Here is a 23,431-nt window from a genome sequence, read left to right as displayed (position 1 = left end):
GGTATAGTAACCAGCAGCTCAGACCCTTCTGTCTCTCTTCTTTCTCTCCTCCTCTCCCTCCTTCTCCTAGAATTTCTGGCTGTCCATCATAGTTAAGAAGCAAAGATTGGATCTCAGTGGAGCGAATGACAGATCATAGATAACATTTTCATTATCCTGTCCATATTTCTCGGATCTTAGTGTGCTTGAGTCAGTTTCCATTTGCCAGAATCTGTATCTCTGTGCCTAAGGGCTCTTGTATTGCAATTGCAGAAAGCCATGTCACCTGTGCATTCCACACAAAGGAATATCACTCAACTCAACCAATGATTCTGGAGAGCTGATTTACAAGACTCTAGCTCTCGTATTCCTGAAGATGGAGATTGCTAATTTATGTGTTTTCCATCATTTCTGATAGCTTTCCCTTTGGTTTAAGCTTTAGTTGGTCACTGTGATACTTACTGGCTCAATAGTGTGCCCTTTTCTGTATCACTTCCCTGATCCCTAATGGTGTGATCTGCACTTCCCAATAAAACACTTTCACTGGAATATTTTTCTCAGTATCTGTTCTGGGAGAAACCACACTATGACATTACATTAACTCTCTCAGTCTCAATTCCTTCGTCTCTACAATGGTAACACTAATACCTACTTTGAACATTTCCTAGAGAATAAATATTAGTGAACATAAAGCATTTAGTCACTACCTATCAAGTAGTAGGCAACCTGGAACATATTAGTTCTTTTGTTCAGAAAACTTAAAAAATAATTTTAATATTGAATACAAGAATATATTTATAATAACTAACTAGATCAACTAAATTCTTTACTAGCTTTATTGAGGTATAATTAACAAATAAAAATTATGTATATTTAAGGTATAAAAGGTTATGTTTTGATATATATATTCATTGTGAAATAATCATATATTTATTAGCTCACATAGTTACCATTTCCTTTTTATTTTTGTGGTGTGAACACTTAAGATCCACTTTCTCAGCAAATTTCAGGTATACAATAAAGTATTTTAAACTATATCCACATTAGAGTGCACCAGATCTGCAGAACTTATTCATCTTATATAACTGATGTTGGTCATGAAAATGTGCTTGGTCTTCGTCTCCTTTACCCCATCACCCAGTGACTATCCCAATCAGTGGCTTTTCTCTCTTTCTGGAATCTTCAGAGCATTCTAGATATGCAGTCTCAAAAGATGGCATCTGTATTTTATAAGGAATAACTTAAGTTCCTTTTGTTTTGTCAATATGTTTTCAGGAGAAGAAGAAGGAGGCCATATAAGAATGGAAACGTTACCTGCAAATACAGGAGATTATTCCTCCATTGTTAAGTCACCTTAAGTGCATGTCTTGCTAGTGCTGAGTCCCAATGTAATTTTTATTTTAATGAGAGTTACATGTAAGTGCTCTTGAACAGAAAGAGAAGACCCAACCTTGAATCTGAGTCTGTCCATTTTTAGCTAAATAACATCACACATTAAAATTTTCTCAGCTGGAAAGTGGAGGTAATAAAACATGACTGTCTGTTTTCAGAATCAAATTAGGTAACATGTATGGTATGCAATATGTGTGTAAATCCCATATCAGGAATGCTGTAAAATTAAAAAAAAAACATGTGAGATGCAGGACAGTTTTGAGTTTATTAAGAAACATAAAGGTAAGAGTCCCTGTTTCTAGGGAGATAACCCAAAATGATCATGAAAGGAATAAGGATACAAGAACCATGGGGAGGACATTGAAAATGAAAACATGACTGTGAAGACTATTGATCAGTTGCAAAACCTAAGTTTCTTAGAGAAACAGAATGAAGCTCTTGACTTTAGAGTCAAGTTGAGACCATGACTCCAAATTGAAAATACATAAAGGTGGCACATGATCCACAAGGTGTAAAGAAAAAGAGAATCAGGATGAAGTACTCTACCCTCACTTAAGCTGATTCACAAAGTGTTAAACATGCAGAGAAGTCACAAAAATTAGGGTGAGCAAGGTTCACCCTAAGTTCACTTTGTTGGTTGTCATCGAAGTTTGAAAGTAAATTTGTCCTCTAAAAGATAAATCTGTTGCCAGAGGGTTATTGTATGGGGATGATGGTCCTCTGTGGAACCGATCAGCAGCAAACAGGCTGGCAGCAACTGCTCACACAGGTGGGCTGGAAACAAGTGGTCCTGCAGCAGGTGGTCTCACAGCAGGCTGGGCGGCAGCAGGGCTGGCAGCAGCTGGAGCCACAGCTCTGGTTTAGGCAACCAGGCAGGCAGACACACGTGGGGTGGTAGCAGGTTCTCCTGCAGTAGACAGGTGCACAGGAGCTGGGCTGGCAGCAGCTGGACCCACAGTTGGTTTGGCCACAGCAGCTGGACCCACAGCAGGAGGGCTGGCAGCAGGGTGTGCTGCAGCAGGAAGGCTGGCAGCAGCTGGTCACACAGGTGGGCTGGCAGCAAGTGTTTTGACAGCAAGTTGGGCGGCAGCAAGGCTGGCAGCAGCTGGACACACAGCAGGAGGGCTGGCAGCAGCTGGACACACAGCAGGAGGGCTGGCAGCAGCTGGACACACAGCAGGAGGGCTGGCAGCAGGGTGTGCTGCTGCAGGTGGTCACACAGGTGGGCTTCCAGCAGGTGGTCCTGCAGCAGGTGGTCCTGCAGCACGTAGGCTGGCAGCAAGGGGAGCAACAGTGGGTCATGGTGTCAGGGGTGGAAGGTGGGTTTCTGTTCAGAGGTGAGTTTCCCAGAATGTGATGACCCCTTGCAATCTGGACCTTTTATACACCTGGCCTCCAAAGTTTCCACCAATCAGCAGGACTTTTCCTTGTTGCTGTTTACATTGTTTTCTATAGTCAGTCTGGGACTGTCAAAGGGGAAGTTGTTTCCTAAAGATTATGAATCTTTTGAAAGTAAGGGTTTAATATGTCTCTTAATTGTGTTTACTCATAGAAACTTTGTTTCAGATAAAAGGAAGCCTGTCTCATCATCAGCATCGTTTCTGCTCTGACCATCTTCTCATTATGTGTTTGTTCCTGGTGACTGGGGAGGTTCAGGAAGTTCTCTCTACCCAGCCTCTTTCTTTGGCTATACCTAGGTTGGTAAGCGTCTGTGGGGAGAAGCGCAATGCTGATATGTTCACAATGACAAAATGAATCCATACCTGTGCTCAAGACTGTTCAGCCACCAAAATCTGATTCAAGACTAACAGGCATCTCTCTCTGTACAACCCACACCACCTGTGTCTTTCAGTTCCCTCAAAGTCACTTGGGAAGAGGGTGATTGGTACGTGCATTCTGTGTGTCAGGGCAGAATCAAAGCAGGTGGGTACAAGGAGAAGTCCAGTGGGATTTAGATAGCATCAGGCAATCTTTGCCCTGGGGTGACCATTCATCTTGATTTGTCTGGGAGTGATGGGCTTACCAGGATGAGAATGTGGGACTTTGTGTAACATAACTACTTTAGATTTAGTCAAACCAGCCTGAATTGTGGCTCTAGCCCTAACTCTGGTACTAGCATAGTCAGTGCCATTTCTTCTCTCTTTCTCCATTTCTTTTTAATGAAGGAATTAGATGAGTTGAGATGATACCTGATTCGTCTTGGAGTTCCAACATATTAAAACATTGTTTAGGTGCACCATTCATTTTGGAAGAATGCAAATTATTAATTCCCAATTTGATATAACTTTGTAAATACATCTATGTTCCCATTACCGGGTTATGAAATAGAAATTAATCCCATTCCCTTTCAGTTACTCATCCCCCAAACCGCTCATCACTCTGTCAAGTTGTAACCCTGTAGGTCAATTTGGCTTTTCCTTTTTTACTTCTGTGCTAATAAAAATTATAATATATGTTTCTCTGTTTCTTTTGCATAATCACAAGTAATAATTATCACCTAGTCGTTTTGCACTCTTTTTTTTTTTTTTTTTTTTTTTTTGAGACGGAGTCTCGCTCTGTCGCCCAGGCTGGAGTGCAGTGGCCGGATCTCAGCTCACTGCAAGCTCCGCCTCCCGGGTTTACGCCATTCTCCTGCCTCAGCCTCCCGAGTAGCTGGGACTACAGGCGCCCGCCACCTCGCCCGGCTAGTTTTTTGTATTTTTTTAGTAGAGACGGGGTTTCACCGTGTTAGCCAGGATGGTCTCGATCTCCTGACCTCGTGATCCGCCCGTCTCGGCCTCCCAAAGTGCTGGGATTACAGGCTTGAGCCACCGCGCCCGGCCTCATTTTGCACTCTTTATGTCAGCTAAGCAGAAGGCAGAGGACACAGTTGGTGAGGGGTAATTATTCTGAAGGCATAGAATGTAGAAGAATGTATCTGTAGCTCGGGAGATTTACTGAATATGTTAATTTACTAGCACTGCCATGATAAACTACTACAAACCAAGTGGCTTAAATTTATTTTCCCACAGTTCTGAAGAGTAGCAGCCTGAATTTAAGGTGTTGACAAGGTTGTTTTTACCTGAGGATTGTTAGGGAAGTATCTGTTCCAGGTGTCTGTCCTTGAGTTGTAGATGTCTGTCTTCTCCACCTGTCTCTTACATGATCTTCCTTCTAGATGCACATGGCCTCTGAACTTCCCCATTCTATACAGGCACCAGTCCTATTGAATCAGAGGCCTAACTTATTCCAATATGACCTGATCTTAACTAATTACATTTCAGTGACCTTATTTGAATATGAATTTTGGGGGAGACATTCAACCCATAGTACTGGAGAATCTCGTGGTGTGTCCATGCTCAGTGATAACCACACAGGAGTGAAAACAGCAATCACAGTGGACAATGGTACAGTAACTAGTGGCTCAGACCCTTTGGGCAGGAACGTCTGGGTTACTCCTTCAGGAAATTATCTAGAGCAACAAAAGTGCTGGACAGTGGTGAAGGAAATATAGAACTTTCGATAATTAATGGAGATTATGACTGTCAGGTGTACCTTATTATAGCAGCAGTAACTGTTGCTTGTTCCATTGGCCTTCATTTTACATATCTCTCCCCCTCCTTTCTTTGCTTTTTAATTTCTCCTTCCTTCCTTCCCTCCCTCCTTCCTTCCCTCCCTCCTTCCTTCCCTCCCTCCCTCCCTTCTTTCTTTCTTTCTTTCTTTCTCTTTCTTTCTTTCTTTCTTTCTTTCTTTCTTTCTTTCTTTCTTTCTTTCTTTCTTTCTTTCTTTCTTTCTTTCTTTCTTTCTTTCTTTTCTCTTTCTTCTTTCCTCCTTCCTTTCTTCCTTCCATCCCTCCTTTCCTTCTTCCTTCCTTCTCTCCTTCCCTCCTTTCTTCCTTCCCCTCTTCTTTCCTTCCCTCCTTTCTTCTCTCTCTTTCTTTCATTTTTCTGTCTTTCTTCTTCCTCTTATTTTCCGTTTGTCCTCTTTCTCCTCTTCCTTTCCTCCTCCTCTTCCTTCTTCTAGAGTTTGTGGCCGCCCACCACATTTAAGAAGCAAAGACTGAGTCTGTGTGGAGCAAATGGTAGGTTGTAGATAGGATTTCCTTATCCCATCCCTATATCTTGGATCTTAGTGTGCTCAGACTAATTTGCATTTGCCAGAATCTGCATCTCTGTGCCTACGGGCTCTTGTATTGTAACTGCAGAAAGTCAAGTCGTCTGTGCATGCCACACAGAGAAAAACACTCAACCAATGATTCCGGAGAGCTGATTTGTGAAGACTCTAGCTTCCTCATTCCTGAAGTAGGATAATTCTAATTTGTTTGTTTTTCATTATTTCTGGTAGTATTTTGTTTTGTTTAAGATTTAGTTGGTCCCCGTGATACTAATTTTATAGTCTACCCTTTTCTGTGTCACTTCTTCAATACCTGCTGGTGTGATCTGCACCTATCAACCTGTCCTCTAGGTCTTAAACCCTACATGAATTAGGTATTTGTCCTAATGCTCTCACTCCCCTTTTCTCCGGCCCCCCCGACAGGCCCTGGTGTGTGATGTTCCCCTCCCTGTGTCCATGTGTTCTCGTTGATCAGCTCCCACTTATGAGTGAGATCATGCGGTGTTTGGTTTTCCGCTCCTGTGTTACTTTGCTGAGAATGATGGCTTCCAGCTTCTTCCATGTCTCTGCAAAGGACATGAACTCATTTTTATGGCTGCATAGGATTCTATGGTGTATATGTGCCACATTTTCTTTATCCAGTCTGTCATCGATGGGCATTTGAGTTGGTTCCAAGTCTTTGCTAATGTAAATACTGCTGCAGTAAACATATATGTGCATGTGCTTTTATAGTAGAATCATTTACATTCCTTTGAGTATGTACCCAGTAATGGGATTGCTGAGTCAAATGGTATTTCTGGTTGTAGATCCTTGTGGAATTGCCACACTGTCTTACACAGTGGTTGAACTAATTTACAATCCCACCAACAGTGTAAAAAGTGTTCCTATTTCTCCACAGCCTCGTCAGCATCTATTGTTTCCTGACTTTTTAATAATCGCCATTCTGACTGGCGTGAGATGGTATCTCATTGAGGTTTTGATGTGCATTTCTCTAATGATCAATGATGATGAACTTTTTTTTTCATGTTTGTTGGCCACATAAAAATCTTCTTTCGAGAAGTGTCTGTTCATATCCTTTGCCCACTTTTTGATGGGGTTGTTTGTTTTTCTTGTAAACTTGTTTAAGTTCCTTGTAGATTCTGGATATTAGACCTTTGTCAGATGGGTAGATTGCAAAAGTTCTCTCCCATTCTGTAGGCTGTATGCTCTTTTTGATGATAGTTTCTTTTGCTGTGCAGAAGCTATTTAGTTTAATTAGATCCCATTTGTCAATTTTGGCTTTTGTTGCCATAGTTTTTGGCATTTTTGTCATGAAGTCTTTGTCCATGCCTGTGTCCTGAATGGTATTGCCTAGTTTTTCTTCTAGGGTTTTTGTGATTTTGGGTTTTACATTTAAGTCTTTAATCCATCTTGAGTTAATTTTGTATAAGGTGTAAGGAAGGGGTCCAGTTTCAGTTTTCTGCATATGGCTAGCCAGTTTTCCCAGCCCCATTTGTTAAATAGGGAATCCTTTCCCCATTTCTTGTTTTTGTCAGATTTGTCAAAGATCAGATGGTTGTAGATGTGTGGTGTTATTTCTGAGGTCTCAGTTCTGTTCCATTGGTCTATATATCTATTTTGATACCAGTACCATGCTGTTGTGGTTACAGTTGCCTTGTAGTATAGTTTGAAGTCAGGTAGCATGATGCCTCCCGCTTTGTTCTTTTGTTTAGGATTGTCTTGGTGATATGGGCTCTTTTTTGGTTCCATATGAAATTTAAAGTAGTTTTAAAAAAAATTTTGCAAAGACAGTCAAGGATAGTTTGATGGGAATAGCACTGAATCTATAAATTACTTTGGGCAGTATGGCCATTTTCATGATATTGATTCTTTCTATCCATGAGCATGTGATGTTTTTCAATTTGTTTGTGTCCCCTCTTATTTCCTTGAGCAGTGGTTTGTGGTTTCCCTTGAAGAGGTCCTTCATGTCCCTTGTAAGTTGTATTCCTAGGTGTTTTATTCTCTTTGTTGCAATTGTGAATGGGAGTTCACTCATGACAAGCTCTCTGCTTGTCTATTGTTGGTGTATAGGAATACTTGTGATTTTTGCACATTGATTTTGTATCCTGAGACTTTGCTGAAGTTGCTTATCAGCTTAAGGAGTTTTTAGGCTGAGATGCTGATGTTTTCTAAATATAGAATCATGTCATCTGCAAACAAAGACAATTTGACTTCCTCTCTTCCTATCTGAATGCTCTTTATTTCTTTCTCTTGCCTGATTACCCTGGCCAGAATTTCCAATACTATGTTGAATAGGAGTGGTGAGAGAGGGCATCCTTGTCTTGTGCCATTTTCAGAGGGAATGCTTAAAGCTTTTGCCCATTCAGTATAATATTGGCTATGGGTTTGTTATAAATAGTTCTTATTATTTTGAGATATGTTCCATCAATACCTGGTTTATTGAGAGTTTTTAACATGAAGGATGTTGAATTTTAATGAAGGCCTTTTCTGTATCTATTGAGATAATCATGTGGTTTTTATCATTGGTTGTGTTTATGTGATAGATTATGTTTGTTGATTTGCATATGTTGAACCAGCCTTACATCCCAGGGATGAAGCCAATTTGATCATGGCGGATAAGCTTTTTGATGTACTGCTAGATATGGTTTTTATAAACTTTATTGAGGTATAATTGATGAATAAAAATTGTATGTATTTAAGGTATACAAAGTGATGTGTGTGTATATATATACATATATATATAGTGAGATATAGTGAGATTTTCACCACAGTGTGGCTAATTCACATATTCATTAGCTCACATACTTGCCATTTCAGGTATAAAATAAAGTATTTTTAGCTATAACCACACTACTGTACAGTAGGTCTACAGAACTTATTCATCTTGCATAACTGATGTTGGCCAAAGTGAATGTTTTAGGTCTTCATCTTCTTTACCCTGTCACCCAAGAAGAATCACAGTCAATGGATTTTGTCTCTTAGCCAAGTCTTCAAAGCATTCTAGGTACACAGTCTCAGAAGTTGGCATCTGTCCTGGAAGTCTACATTGTTAGGTCATCAGAGGTATTTCTAGCACTTCCATGCTGGTAGGAGGTCCCACAAAGGTAACCCAGGCCCCAGACTTTTCTATTTCTCTCAGAGCCAGTATAAATCAGTCCTTCCATTAGTGAATACTTGGTTGCATCATCAGTTTGGGGCCAACAGCACCAGCCATCTGTCTACCATGACTTCGATGAATGCACACATTTTTCTACTTTTAGTCCTTCTTACATTCTTCTGATTTCCCTGAAAACGCAAATCTTTATTTCCTTTAGATGTTTAATTTTGGCCTCATAAAACATAGAAGATTGTTTTAACCCATCAGATAGCTCAGAGATTATGGATTATGCAGTCATATGTGCCTGTTGCATAGTGTCTCAATCCCAAACTTTGTCCTTACTTAATTTTCCTGACAGCATTTTTATCAGGAAGTCAAATTGTCTAAATGTTGCATAATGTATGGTCTGTGTTTTACATGGAATTACTTAATTCCATTTTGCTCTTTCAATGAAATTTCAGGAGAAGGAGGCCAGATATGAATTTGATTTATGTGATACAAAGGAATTAATCTATTCAGAAGAGGACACGATACATTCTGAAAAGTTTTTGATGCAACCTCTTGAAAACCAGAACAAGACAAACATGCCATATCTTACCAGTCCTATTCAAAATAGTAATGGAAGTCCTAGCCAGAGAAATATGGCAAGAGAAAGAAATTAAAGGTATCTAGATAGGAAGAGTGGAAGTTAAACTATCTCTGTGTGTGAATAAGATTTTACACCCAGAAAACCTCATAGTCTCTACCCAAAAGCTCCTTGATCTGATTAGCAACTTCAGCAAAGTTTCAGGATACAAAATTATTGTAGAAAAATCAGTAGCATTCCTATACACCAACAACATCCAAGCTGAGAGCAAAATCAATAATGTAATCCTTTTCACAATAGCCACAAAAAAACAACAAAATACCTAGGAATACAGCCAACCAGGGAGGTGAAAAATCCTACAACAAGAATTGCAAAACACTGCTCAAAGAAATTAGAGATGACAAAAACAAATTGAAACACATTTTATGTTCATGGGTAGAAAGAATCAATATTGTTAAAGTGGCCATACTCCCTAAAACAATTTACAGATTCAATATTACTCCTATCAAACTACCAATGACAGCCTTCCAGCATGATGAAAAAAATGTTTTACAATTCATATGGAACCAAAAAAGAGTCTGAATGGCCAAGGCAATCATAAGCAAAAATAACAAAGCTGAAGACGTCACATTATCTGACTTCAAACTACATTACAAGGCTACAATAACCAAAACCACATGGTACTGGTACAAAAACAGACACATAGACCAGTGGAACAGAATACAGAACCCAGAAATAATGTTGCACACCTACAACATGTGGTCTTTAGCAAAGTTGATGAAAACAGGCAATGGGGAAAAAGACTCCTTATTTAATAAATGGTGCTGAGATAACTGGCTAGCCATTTGCAGAAGATTGAAACTGGACCCCTTCCTTACAAAAATCAACTCAAGATGGATCAAAGACATACATGTAAAACCTAAGGCTGTAAAAACCCTGAAGACACCCTAGGCAATACCATTCCCAACATAGGGCCAGGCAAGGATTTTATGACAAAGTCACCAAAAGTAATTGCAAAAAGAGAAAAAATTGGCAAATGGAACCTAATTAAACTAAAGAGCTTCTGCACAGCAAAAGAAACTATGAACAGAGTAAACAGACAACCTACAGACCGGGAGAGAATATTTGCAAGCTATCTATCCAACAAAGGTCTAATATCCAGAATCTGTAAGGAAGTTAAACAAATTTACAAGCAAAACCCAAATAATCTCATTAGAAAGTGGTCAAAGGACATGAACAGACACTTTTCAAAAGAAGACATTCAAGCGGCCAAAAAGGGAATGAACAAATGATCAACGTCACTGATCGTTAGAGAAATGCAAGTTAAAACCACAATGAGATACCCTCTGACACAATCAGAATGGCTCTTATTAAAGTCAAAAAATAAAAGATGATGGCAAGGTTTTGTAGAAAAAGGAACACTTACACAATGTTGGTGGAATTGTACATTAGTTTAACCATTGTGGAAAGCAGTTTTGGGATCTCTCAAAGAACTTAGAATTAATATTTGACCCAGCAATTCAATCACTGGGTATATATCGAAATGAATATAAATTGTCCTACCATAAAGACACATGCATGCGTATGTTCATTGCAGCACTACTCACAATAGAAAAGACATAGAGTCAACTAAAATGTGCATCAAAGTAGATTGGATAAAGAAAATGTGCTACATGTACACCATAAAATACTATACAGAAAAAAAAAAAAGAAAAAAGAACAAGATGATGTCCTTTGCAGCAACACGGATGGAGCTGGAGGCCATTATCCCAAGGGAACTAACCCAGGAACAGAAAACCAAATACCACATGTTCTCACATAAGAGTGGGAGCCAAACATTGAATGCATATGAACACAAAGACAGGAACAACAGACACTGGAACTTACCTGTGGGTGAAGTGTGGGAGGAGGACGAGGATCAAAAAACTGCCTCTCTGGTATTATGCTTATTATCTGGGTGACAAAATGATCTGTACACCAAACCCTGCAACACACAATTTAACTATGAAATAAACTGGCACACATACCCCTGAACCTTAAAAAAATGCTAAAAAATTTATCTGATGCAGGTGAATTGAATGATTGGCTGGTATAGGCCAATAGGATCCCCACATTCAGGACAGCTGCTAAATGCAGCCCTTGCTGCTGTACCATGTAGCTGTTGCTCACTGATGCGTGGGCAATTAATTTGGGAAGACTTTTGTGAACGAAAATGTTATCTCTTGCCAAACACTAGAGATTATTCTTTCCATTGTTAAATAAACTCAAGTGCATAACTTGCTAGTGCTGAGTCCCAATGTCATTTCTACTTTATTGAGAGTTAATTGTAAGTGTCTTTGGACAGAAAGAGAAGATGCAATCTTGCATCAGAGTCTGTCCGCTGTTAGCTACATAACATCACACATTAAAATTTTCCCAGTTGGAAAATGGAGGCAATAATACACTACTGTCTGTTTTGAGAATCAAATTGGGTAATACATACAGTAGGTGATATATGCGTAAATCCCATATCAGGAATGCTTTCAAATAAAACAAAGCACCATATGTGATGAAGAATGGTTCCGAATTTATTTATTAAGAAATATATAGGTAAGATTCCTGGTTCTTGGGAGATAGCCCAAAGTGATCATTAAAAGAAGGAAGGAGGATACAAGAATCATGAATATATTGAAAAGAAAACATAGTTGTGAAGATTCTTAATCATTTGCAGAAACTTAAGTTTCTTAGCTGAGGAGAATGAAGCTCTTGACTTTAGAGTCAAAAATGAGATTATGACTCCAAATTGAGAACACACAAAGCTGGCACATGATCCACAAGGTGTAAGAAAAAGAGAATCAGGACGAAGTATTCTGCCATCCCTGAAGCTGATTCACAAAATATTAAACATGCAGAGAGTTCATAAAAATGTGGGCGACAGCATGGTGGCTGTCAGCAGCAAAGTAAACTAGTCCCCCAAAAGATAAGTCAGTTGAGCAGAAAGTTGTTGTGAGAAGATAGTGGTTCTCTTGGGAGCTGATCAGCAGCAAGAAGGCTGGCAGCAGCTGGACACACAGGTGGGCTGGAAGCAAGTGGTCCTGCAGCAGGTGGTCTCACAGCAGGCTGGGCGGCAGCAGGGCTGGCAGCAGCTGGATCCATAGCTCTGGTTTAGGCAACCAGGCAGGCAGACATATGTGGGGTGGTAGCAGGTTCTTCTGCAGTAGACAGGTGCACAGGAGCTGGTCTGGTCACAGCTGGACCCACAGCTGGTTTGGTCACAGTAGCTGGACCCACAGCAGGGGGGCTGGCAGCAGGGTGTGCTGCAGCAGGAAGGCTGGCAGCAGCTGGTCACACAGGTGGGCTGGCAGCAGGTGTTTTGACAGCAAGTTGGGCGGCAGCAAGGCTGGCAGCAGCTGGACACACAGCAGGAGGGCTGGCAGCAGCTGGACACACAGCAGGTGGGCTGGCAGCAGGGGGTGCTGCTGCAGGTGGTCACACAGGTGGGCTTCCAGCAGGTGGTCCTGCAGCAGGTGGTCCTGCAGCACGTAGGCTGGCAGCAAGGGGAGCAACAGTTGGTCATGGTGTCAGGGGTGGAAGGTGGGCTTCTGTTCAGAGGTGAGTTTCCCAGAATGTGATGACCCCTTGCAATCTGGACCTTTTATACACCTGGCCTCCAAAGTTTCCACCAATCAGCAGGACTTTTCCTTGCTGCTGTTTACATTGTTTTCCACAGTGCGTTTGTGATTCTCAAAGGGTAGTTGCTTCCTTAAGGTTAAACAGACTAAGGTTTAATCTGTTTCTTAATTGTTAATTACTCATAGAAACTTCGTTTCAGATAAAAGGAAGCCCATTTCAACATCAGCATCTTTCCTGCTCTGACCATCATCTGGTCATGTGATAGTTCCTGGTGATCTGGGAGGCTCAGGAAGTTCTCTCTGCCCAGTCTCATAGTTGGCTGTATGTAGACTGGGAAGTGTCTGTGAGGAGAAGCATGATGCTGATATATTTATGGTGACAAAATGAATCCATGCCTGGGCCCAAGACTATTCACCCACCAAATTCTGATTCAAGACTAACAGGCATCTCTCTATGCAACCCACACCACCTGTGTCTTTCAGTTCTTTGAATGTCACTTGGGAAGAGGGTGTCTGGCAGAGTGTGTTCCATGTGGCAGAGCAGATTGAGAGCAGGTGGATGCAGAGAAATCCACTGGGATTTAGACAGCATCAAGCAATCTACGCCCTGAGTGACCAGTCATTCTGATTTGTCTGCGAGTGTGGCGATTACCAGGACGAGAATGTAGGGCTTTCTATGACATAACTGATTGAGATTCAGGCCAACCAGCATGCACTCTGGCTCTAGCTGCAACCCAGTTACTAGCACAGTAAGCATTATGTCTTCTCTCTTTCTTTTTAATGAAGGAATTAGATGAGTTGATATGACGCCTGGTTCATCGTGGAATTCTAACATGTTTAAAACATTTTCTAGGTATACCATTCATTTGAGAAGAATGCAAAGTATTAATTTCCAGCTTGAGATAGTATTATATTGTAAATACATCTATGGCTCCATTACTAGGTTAGGAAATAGAAATTAATCCCACTCTTTCCCAATTATATCCTCTTATTCATTCCCAAAGACAGCTAATCACTCTATCAAGTTGTAATCCAATAGGTAAGTCTTGGCTTTTTGAAGTTTTCATGTGAATAAAAATTATAGCATTTGCTTCTCTATTTATTTGGCATAAACAAAAGTAATGTTTATCGCCGAGTCATTTTGGACTCTTCATACAAGCAAAGCAGCAGAGAGAGAAAGGAGTTACTATTTGGCGAGGGATAATTACTCTCAAGCCATATAGTGTAGCAAAATATATCTATAGCTCAGGAGGTTTACTGAGTATATTAATTTACTAGCACTGCCCTGATGGATTACTGAAAAAGAGTGGCTTAAATTTATTTATCAAAGTTATGAAGACCTCTATTCTGAAATCAAGGTGTTGGCAATATTGTTTTCATCTGAAGGCTGTGAGAGACGTATCTGTTCCAGGTTTCTCTCCTTGACTTGTAGATGTCTATCATTTCCATGTGTGTTTGACAGAATGTTTCTACTATATGCATACTGTCTCCGAATTTCTCCCTTGTAATAGACACAGTCATATTTAATCAGAGGCCTAATTGTTTTCAATGTGAACTTGTCTTATCAGATAACATTTTAAATGATTCTATTTGAATATGAATTTTGAGGGACACAAATTAACCCATAACACTGCAGAATCTCATAATGTGTTCATGCCCAGCGATAACCACAAATGAGTAAAAACAGCAATCACAGTGGACAATTGTATAGAAACTAGAGGCTCAGACCCTTCAGGAAGGAAGCCCTGAGCTACTCTATCAGGCAGTTATCTAGACCAACAAGAGTGCTGGCCAGGTGTGAAGGGAGAATAGAACTGGTGGTAATTAATGGAGTTTATGAAACTCAGGTGCACTGTATTATAGCAGAAGTAAGTGTAGATTATTTAATTGGCCTTCATTTTATAGCTCACTTCCTCTCCTTTCTTTTCCTTTCCTTCTTCTTTCTTTCTTTTCTTTCTCTTTTTTCTCTTTCTCTCTCTCTCTCTTTCTTTCTTTCTTTCTTTCTTTCTTTCTTTCTTTCTTTCTTTCTTTCTTTCTTTCTCTTTCCTTCCTTCCTTCTTTCCTCCCTCCCTTCCTTCCTTCCTCCCTTCCCTTCCCCTCTCTCTTTCTTCTTTCTTTCTTTCTTTCTTTCTTTCTTTCTTTCTTTCTTTCTTTCTTTCTTTCTTTCTTTCTTTCTTTCTTTCTTTCTTTCTTTCTTTTTCTTTCTCTTCCTCCCTCTCGCCTCCCTCCGTTCCCCTTCCTTCCTTCCTTCCCTCCTTCCTTCTCTCTCATTCTGTTTTTCTTTCTTTTTCTTCCCTCCTCCTCTTATCTTCTGTCCCTTCTCTTTTTTGGCTTCCTCTCTTCCTCTTCTTCCTTCTCCTAGAGCTTGTGGCTGTCCATCATATTTAAGTAGCAAATATTTGACTTGAGTGGAGCTAATTGTGATCGTAGACAAGTTTTCATGATTGCATCCCTATATCTTGGATATTAGTGTGCTTGGATTAATTTCCATCTGTCAGTGTCTGCATCTCTGTGCCTAAGGGCTCTTGTATTGCAGCTGTAGAAAGTCATGCCACCTGTGAATGCAACACAGAGAAAAACACTCAACCAGTGATTCTGGAGAGCTGATGTATAAAGACTGTAGCTTCATTCCTGAGGTAGGATAATTCTAGCTGTGTGTTTTTCATAATTTCTGATAATTTTCCCTTTAGTTTAAGCTTTAGTTGGTGACTGTGATACTGACTTAATAATGAACCCTTTTCTGTATCGCTTCCCCAATCCCTACCAGTGTGATCTCCACTTCCCAGTAAACTACTTTCACTGGAATCTTTTTTTCAGAGTCTCTTCTATGAGAAACTAATCTATGACAATACGTTCACTCTCTCAGCCTCAAATTTCTCATCTCTACAAAGGGAACATTAATACCTATTTTGAAAGTTTGTTAGAGTTAACAATAATGTACACAAAGCATTTAGCCAATACCCATCAGATAGCAGGCATCCCAGAATTAGTGTTTTTGTTCAGAAAATTCCTAATTTTAACGTTGAAGGTAAGAATATTTTTGTAATAATTAACTAGATCAAATAAATGCATTTTTTTCTAGCTGTATTGAGGTATAATTGACAAATGAAAATTGTGTATATTTCAGGTATACAAGGTGATGCTCTGATATATATATTCATTGTGAATAGCATATTTATTAGGTCACATAGTTACTATTTCCTTTTTATTTTTGTGGTGTGAACATTTAAGATGTAACTTCTCAGTTAATTTCAGATATATGATAATATGTTTTTAACTATAGTCACATTGCTGTACATTAGACATGCTAAACTTATTCATCTTTCATAACTGATGCTAGTCAAGAGAATGTCCTAGTTTTCATCTCCTTTACTTCATCCCTGAATGATGATCACAGTAAGTGGCCGTTATCTCTTAGCCAAGTCTTCAGAGCATCTAGATTCACAGTCTCAGAAGTTGGCATCTGTCATGGAAATCCACATTGTTAGCTCATCAGAGGTATTTCCACCACTCCCATGCTGGTAGGAGGCCCCAAGAAGGTGACCCAGGTCCCCGACTTTTCAATTTCTCTCAGAGTCAGCATCAATCAATCCTTACATGAGTGAATGCTTATCTTACATCAGTTCAGGACCCGAAGCACCAACCTCTGTCTATCATGACTTCTATGAAGGCACAAGTTCTACTTTGCTCCTTTCTTGCCTTCTTCTGATTTCCCTGGAAACAAAAGTTTTTTGTTTCTTTAGATGCTTCATATTGGCCTCACAAAATGTGAAGGTTGTTTTATTCCCTCCTCGGCTCAGAGATTACGGATTGTGCCAAGTCGTACACGCCCAGTGTGTAGTTTGTCAGTTCTCAGCTTTGTTCTTAGTTAATTTTCCTCATAAGATTTCAAGTAGGGGACAAATTGTCTTAATGTGGCATAATGTATGGTCTGTATGTTACAAGGAATAGCTTAGTTTCATTTAATTTGTCAATAGGTATCCAGGACAGGGGGCCGTATAAATATTTTATTTATATGATACCAAGAATATGTTTCTTCAGATGAGACTCCCTCTCATGAGTCCACAATGAATTCTCCAGCAGTTTTTGATGCAGGTGAATGGAATCAATGGCTGATCAGAGGCTGAGATGAAAAGATCTCTGCATTCAGGGCAGCCATTAAATGCAGTCCCTGCTGCCATATCATGCAACTCTTGCTCACTGAGGTGCAGGAAACTAAGTTGGAAATTAAGTTTATGTGAACAAAAATGTTATCTGCCAATATAAGTGATTAATCCTCTCGTTGTTAAAGAAACTCAAGTGCATGTCTTGCTAGTGCTGACTTCCAATGTCATTTCTACTATATTGAGAGTTAAATGTAAGTGTCCTTGGATAGAAAGAGAGGACCTCAGCTTGGATCAGAATCTGTCCTTATTAGCTACATATCATCACACATTAAATTGTTCTCAGCCAAAAAAATGAAGGTAACAATACATGACCATCTGTTTTGGGAATCAAGCTGGATAATACCTATGGTATATGATATGTGTGTAAATCCCATATCAGAAATGCTTTCAAATAAAACAAAACACCTTATGAGATGAGGATAGTTCAGAGTTTATTCAAAATCATATAGCTAAGAACTTCTGCTACCAGGGACATAACCCAAAGTTATCATGAACACAAGAAAGAAGGATACAAGAAACATAAGGAGGATATTGAAAACAAAAATACGATTGCAAAGATTATTGATCAATCGCAGAAACCTAAATTCCTTACAAGCAGAGAATGAAGATCTTGAGTTTTGAGTCAAAGCTGAGACCATGACCCCGAATTGAGAACACACGAAGCTGGCACATGATCCACAAGGTGGAAGGAAAAGGAGAATCAGGATGAAGTATTTTGCCATCCGTGAAACAGATTCCCAAGATTTATACACGCAGAGAATTCATAAAAATTTGGGTGAGAGCATGGTGGCTGTCAGCAGCAAAGTAAATTAGTCCCCCAAAAGATAAGTCAGTCGAGCAGAAAGTTCTTGTGTGAGGACGGTGGTTCTCTTGGGACTTGATCAGCAGCAAGAAGGCTGGCAGCAGCTGGACACACAGGTGGGCTGGAAGCAAGTGGTCCTGCAGCAGGTGGTCTCACAGCAGGCTGGGCGGCAGCAGGGCTGGCAGCAGCTGGATCCACAGCTCTGGTTTAGGCAACCAGGCAGGCAGACACATGTGGGGTGGTAGCAGGTCCTTCTGCAGTAGACAGGTGCACAGGAGCTGGTCTGGCCACAGCTGGACCCACAGCTGGTTTGGCCACAGCAGCTGGACCCACAGCAGGTGGGCTGGCAGCAGGGTGTGCTGCAGCAGGAAGGCTGGCAGCAGCTGGTCACACAGGTGGGCTGGCAGCAAGTGTTTTGACAGCAAGTTGGGCGGCAGCAAGGCTGGCAACAGCTGGACACACAGCAGGTGGGCTGGCAGCAGGGCGTGCTGCAGCAGGAAGGCTGGCAGCAGCTGGTCACACAGGTGGGCTGGCAGCAGGTGTTTTGACAGCAAGTTGGGCGGCAGCAAGGCTGGCAGCAGCTGGTCACACAGCAGGTGGGCTGGCAGCAGCTGGACACACAGCAGGAGGGCTGGCAGCAGGGTGTGCTGCTGCAGGTGGTCACACAGGTGGGCTTCCAGCAGGTGGTCCTGCAGCAGGTGGTCCTGCAGCACGTAGGCTGACAGCAAGGGGAGCAACAGTTGGTCATGGTGTCAGGGGTGGAAGGTGGGCTTCTGTTCAGAGGTGAGTTTCCCAGAATGTGATGACCCCTTGCAATCTGGACCTTTTATACACCTGGCCTCCAAAGTTTCCACCAATCAGCAGGACTTTTCCTTGTTGCTGTTTACATTGTTTTCCACAATCCTTTTGGGATTGTCAAAGGGGAAGTTCTTTCTTAAAAGTTATAAATCTGTTGAAAGTAAGGGTTTAATCTGTTTCTTAATTGTGAATTACTCATAGAAACTTCGTTTCAGATGAAAGGAAGCCCATCTCATCATCAGCATCTTTCCTGCTCTGACCATCGTCTGGTCATATGATAGTTCCTGGTGATCTGGGAGGCTCAGGAAGTTCTCTCTGCCCAGCCTCATGGTTGTCTGTATGTGGCATGGGAAGTGTCTGTGGGGAGAAGCATGATGCTGATCTACTTACCGTGACAAAAGGAATCCATGCCCTGGCCCAAGACTACTCACCCACCAAATTCTAGCTCAAGACTAACAGGCATCTCCCTGTGTGCCCCTCACCACCTGTGTCTTTCAGTTCTTTGAACATCACTTGGGAAGAGGGTGTCTGGCAGAGTGTGTTCCATGTGGCAGAGCAGATCGAGAGCAGGAGGATGCAGGGAAATCCACTGGGATTTTGACAGCGTCGAACAATCTAAGCCCAGGCGTGACTATTCATTCTGACTTGTCTGTGAGTGTGGCGATTACTGGGATGATAATGGAGGACTTACTATCACATAACTGCTTGAGATTCAGGCCAACGAGTATGAGCTGTGCTTCTAGCCTTACAACTAGTGACTAGCAAAGTAAGCATCATTTCTTCTCTCTACATATTTCTTTTTAATGAAGGAATTAGATGAGCTGAGATGATACCTGATTCATTGGGGAGTTCTAACATGTTTAAAACATTTTCTAGGTATACCATTCATTTGAGAAGAATGCAAAGTATTAATTTCCAACTTGATATAGTATTATATTGTAAATATATTTATGGCCCCATTACCAGGTTAGGAAATAGAAATTAATCCCATTCTCTCCTAATTATATCCTCTTACTCATTCCCAAGGACAGCTAATCTCTCTATCAAGTTGTAATCCAGTAGGTAACTTTTGGCTTTTTAAAGTCTTCATGTGAGTAAAAAGTGTAGTATTTACTTCTCTATTTCTTTGTCATAAACAAAAGTAATCCTTATCACCTAGTAATTTTGGCCTCTTCCTGTCAGCAGAGCAGCAGACAAGAGAAAGGAGTTACTATTTGATGATGGGTAGTTATCCTCAAGCCATACAGTGTAGGAGAATATATCTATACCTCAGAAGATTTACTTAGTATATTGATTTACTAGCACTGCTATGATGAATTACTGCAAACCAAGTGGCTTAAATTTATTTTTTCACGGTCCCAATGGCTATTAGTCTGAAATTAAGGTGTTGGCAATGTTGTTTTCATCTGAAGGCTGCGAGGGAAGGATCTGTTTCCGGTCTTTCTCCTTAACTTGCAGATGCCTATCATTCCCATGTGTGTTTCATATAATTTTTCTACTATATCATACTGTCTGAATTTCCCCCATGTATAGATATCAGTAATACTTAATCAGAGACCTAAGTGTTTCCCATATGAACTTGTCTTGTCACATAACATTTTAAATGATTCTATTTGTGTATGAATTTTGGTGGACACGAATTAACCCATAACACTGCAGAATCTCGTAGTGTGTCCATGCCCAGTGATAACCACAGATGAGTAAGAACAGCAATCACAGTGGACAGTGGTATAGTAACGAGAGGCTCAGACCCTTCAGGAAGGAAGTTCTGAGCTACTCTATCAGCAATTAATTAGACCAAGAAGAATGCTGTCCAGGGGTGAAGGGAGAATAGAACTGGTGATAATTAATGGAGATTGTGAATCTCAGGTGCACTGTATTACAGCAGCAGTAGGTGTAGCTTATGTCATTGGCCTTCATTTTACATCTCACTTCCTCCTTTTTCTTTTTCTTTCTTTTTCTCTTTCTTTCTTCCTTCTTTCTTTTCTTGTCTTTCCTTTCTTTCTTTCTTTCTTTCTTTCTTTCTTTCTTTCTTTCTTTCTTTCTTTCTTTCTTTCTTTCTTTCTTTCTTTCTTTCTTTCTTTCCTTCTTTCTTTTTCTTTCTTTCTTTCTTTCTTTCCTTCTTTCTTTCTTGTTTCTTTCTTTCTTTTCTTTCTTTTTTTCTTTTTCTTTCTTCCTTTCTTTTCCTTCCTTCTCTCTGTTGTTCTGTTTTTCTTTCTTTCGTCTTTCCTCCTCTTCTCATCTTCTGCCCCTTCCCTTCCTCCTCTTCCTCTCTTCCTCTTCTTCCTTCTCCTACAGCTTGTGGCTGTCCATCGTATTTAAGTAGCAATATTTGACTTGAGTGGAGCTAATTGTAGGTCATAGACAAGTTTTCATGACTGCACCCATGTATCTTGGCTATTAATGTGCTTGGATTAATTTCCATCTGTCAAAATCTGCATCTCTGTGCCTAAGGGCTCTTGTATTGCAGCTGTAGAAAGTCATGCCACCTGTGAATGCAACACAGAGAAAAACACTCAACCAGTGATTCTGGAGAGCTGATTTATAAAGACTCTAGCTTCCTCATTCCTGAAGAAGGATAATTCTAGCTGTGTGTTTTTCATCATTTCTGATAATTTTCCCTTTAGTTTAAGCTTTAGTTGGTGACTGTGATACTGACTTAATAGTGAACCCTTTTCTGTATCACTTCCCCAATCCCTACCAATGTGATCTGCACTTCCCAGTAAACTACTTTCACTGGAATCTTTTTTTCAGAGTCTCTTCTATGAGAAACTTATCTATGACAATACGTTCACTCTCTCAGCCTCAAATTTCTCATCTCTACAAAGGGAACATTAATACTTATGTTGAAAAATTGTTAAAGAGTTAATAATAAGGTACACAAAGCACTTAGCCAATACCCATCAGATAGCAGGCATCCCAGAATTAGTGTTTTTTTGTTCAGAAAATTCCTAATTTTCATGTTGAAGATAAGAATATTTTTGTAATAATTAACTAGATCAACTAAATAAATTTTTTCTAGCTGTACTGAGGTATAATTGACAAATGAAAATTGTGTATATTTCAGGTATACAAGGTGATGCTCTGATATATATATTCATTGTAAATAGCATATTTATTAGGTCACGTAGTTACCATTTCCTTTTTATTTTTGTGGTGTGGACATTTAAGATGTAACTTCTCAGTTAATTTCAGATATATGATAATATGTTTTTAACTATAGTCACATTGCTGTACATTAGACATGCTGAACTTATTCATCTTTCATAACTGATGCTAGTCAAGAGAATGTCCTAGTTTTCATCTCCTTTACTTCATCCCTGAACGATGATCACAGTAAGTGGCTGTTATCTCTTAGCCAAGTCTTCAGAGCATCTACATTCACAGTCTCAAAAGTTGGCATCTGTCATGGAAATCCACATTGTTAGCTCATCAGAGGTATTTCCACCACTCCCATGCTGGTAGGAGGTCCCAAGAAGGTGACCCAGGTCCCCGACTTTTCAATTTCTCTCAGAGTCAGCATCAATCAATCCTTACATGAGTGAATGCTTATCTTACATCAGTTCAGGACCCGAAGCACCAACCTCTGTCTATCATGACTTCTATGAAGGCACAAGTTCTACTTTGCTCCTTTCTTGCCTTCTTCTGATTTCCCTGGAAACAAAAGTTTTTTGTTTCTTTAGATGCTTCATATTGGCCTCACAAAATGTGAAGGTTGTTTTATTCCCTCCTCGGCTCAGAGATTATGGATTGTGCCAAGTCGTACATGCCCAGTGTGTAGTTTGTCAGTTCTCAGCTTTGTTCTTAGTTAATTTTCCTCATAAGATTTCAAGTAGGGGACAAATTGTCTTAATGTGGCATAATGTATGGTCTGTATGTTACAAGGATAGCTTAGTTTCATTTAATTTGTCAATAGGTATCCAGGACAGGGGGCCGTATAAATATTTTATTTTTATGATACCAAGAATATGTTTCTTCAGATGAGACTCCCTCTCATGAGTCCACAATGAATTCTCCAGCAGTTTTTGATGCAGGTGAATGGAATCAATGGCTGATCAGAGGCTGAGATGAAAAGATCTCTGCATTCAGGGCAGCCATTAAATGCAGTCCCTGCTGCCATATCATGCAACTCTTGCTCACTGAGGTGCAGGAAACTAAGTTGGAAATTAAGTTTATGTGAACAAAAATGTTATCTGCCAATATAAGTGATTAATCCTCTCGTTGTTAAAGAAACTCAAGTGCATGTCTTGCTAGTGCTGACTTCCAATGTCATTTCTACTATATTGAGAGTTAAATGTAAGTGTCCTTGGATAGAAAGAGAGGACCTCAGCTTGGATCAGAATCTGTCCTTATTAGCTACATATCATCACACATTAAATTGTTCTCAGCCAAAAAAATGAAGGTAACAATACATGACCATCTGTTTTGGGAATCAAGCTGGATAATACCTATGGTATATGATATGTGTGTAAATCCCATATCAGAAATGCTTTCAAATAAAACAAAACACCTTATGAGATGAGGATAGTTCAGAGTTTATTCAGAATCATATAGCTAAGAACTTCTGCTACCAGGGACATAACCCAAAGTTATCATGAACACAAGAAACAAAGATACAAGAAACATAAGGAGGATATTGAAAACAAAAATACGATTGCAAAGATTATTGATCAATTGCAGAAACCTAAATTGCTTAGAAGCAGAGAAGGAAGCACTTGAATATCGAGTCAAGCTGGGACAATGACCCCAAGTTGAGAACACACGAAGCTGGCACATGATCCACAAGGTGGAAGGAAAAGGAGAATCAGGATGAAGTATTTTGCCATCCGTGAAACAGATTCCCAAGACTCATACACGCAGAGAATTCATAAAAATTTGGTTGAGAGCATGGTGGCTGTCAGCAGCAAA

The 23,431-nt window shown here is 40.2% G+C and overlaps 3 protein-coding genes across 7 annotated transcripts; all 3 read right to left on the bottom strand.

Annotated features, from left to right (window-relative positions):
- Positions 1-2,103: 2,103 nt before the first annotated feature.
- LOC105472171 (keratin-associated protein 9-8-like) lies at positions 2,104-2,673 on the bottom strand. Of its 2 annotated transcripts, XM_071082019.1 has the most exons (2): positions 2,545-2,673; positions 2,104-2,496 (listed from the first exon to the last, which is right to left on the bottom strand). In XM_071082019.1, exons 1-2 carry the CDS (start codon positions 2,671-2,673, stop codon positions 2,104-2,106), a joined length of 522 nt encoding a protein of 173 aa, XP_070938120.1. The 2 variants fall into 2 exon arrangements, with proteins under 2 accessions (XP_070938120.1, XP_011723490.2); XM_011725188.2 differs by having other exon boundaries at positions 2,104-2,673.
- A 9,489-nt stretch (positions 2,674-12,162) lies between these two features.
- Positions 12,163-12,702, bottom strand: LOC105472170 (keratin-associated protein 9-8). Its single transcript, XM_011725186.2, has one exon. The coding sequence runs from the start codon at positions 12,700-12,702 to the stop codon at positions 12,163-12,165; it is 540 nt and encodes a 179-aa protein (XP_011723488.2).
- Positions 12,703-17,699: 4,997 nt separating this feature from the next.
- Positions 17,700-18,547, bottom strand: LOC139359372 (keratin-associated protein 9-2). 4 transcript variants are annotated; one of them, XM_071082018.1, is made up of 2 exons: positions 18,184-18,547; positions 17,700-18,030 (listed from the first exon to the last, which is right to left on the bottom strand). In XM_071082018.1, exons 1-2 carry the CDS (start codon positions 18,471-18,473, stop codon positions 17,805-17,807), a joined length of 516 nt encoding a protein of 171 aa, XP_070938119.1. In that variant the 5' UTR covers positions 18,474-18,547; the 3' UTR covers positions 17,700-17,804. The 4 variants fall into 4 exon arrangements, with proteins under 4 accessions (XP_070938119.1, XP_070938117.1, XP_070938118.1 ...); XM_071082016.1 differs by having other exon boundaries at positions 17,700-18,152; positions 18,267-18,547; XM_071082017.1 differs by having other exon boundaries at positions 17,700-18,197; positions 18,345-18,547.
- Between the last annotated feature and the right edge of the window lie 4,884 nt (positions 18,548-23,431).

This window comes from Macaca nemestrina, chromosome 17 (assembly GCF_043159975.1).
Source record: "Macaca nemestrina isolate mMacNem1 chromosome 17, mMacNem.hap1, whole genome shotgun sequence".
NCBI classification, from domain to species: Eukaryota; Metazoa; Chordata; class Mammalia; order Primates; family Cercopithecidae; genus Macaca; species Macaca nemestrina.
The sequence above is the reverse complement of the archived record's forward strand: the minus strand, read 5'-3'. Positions and strand labels throughout refer to the sequence as shown.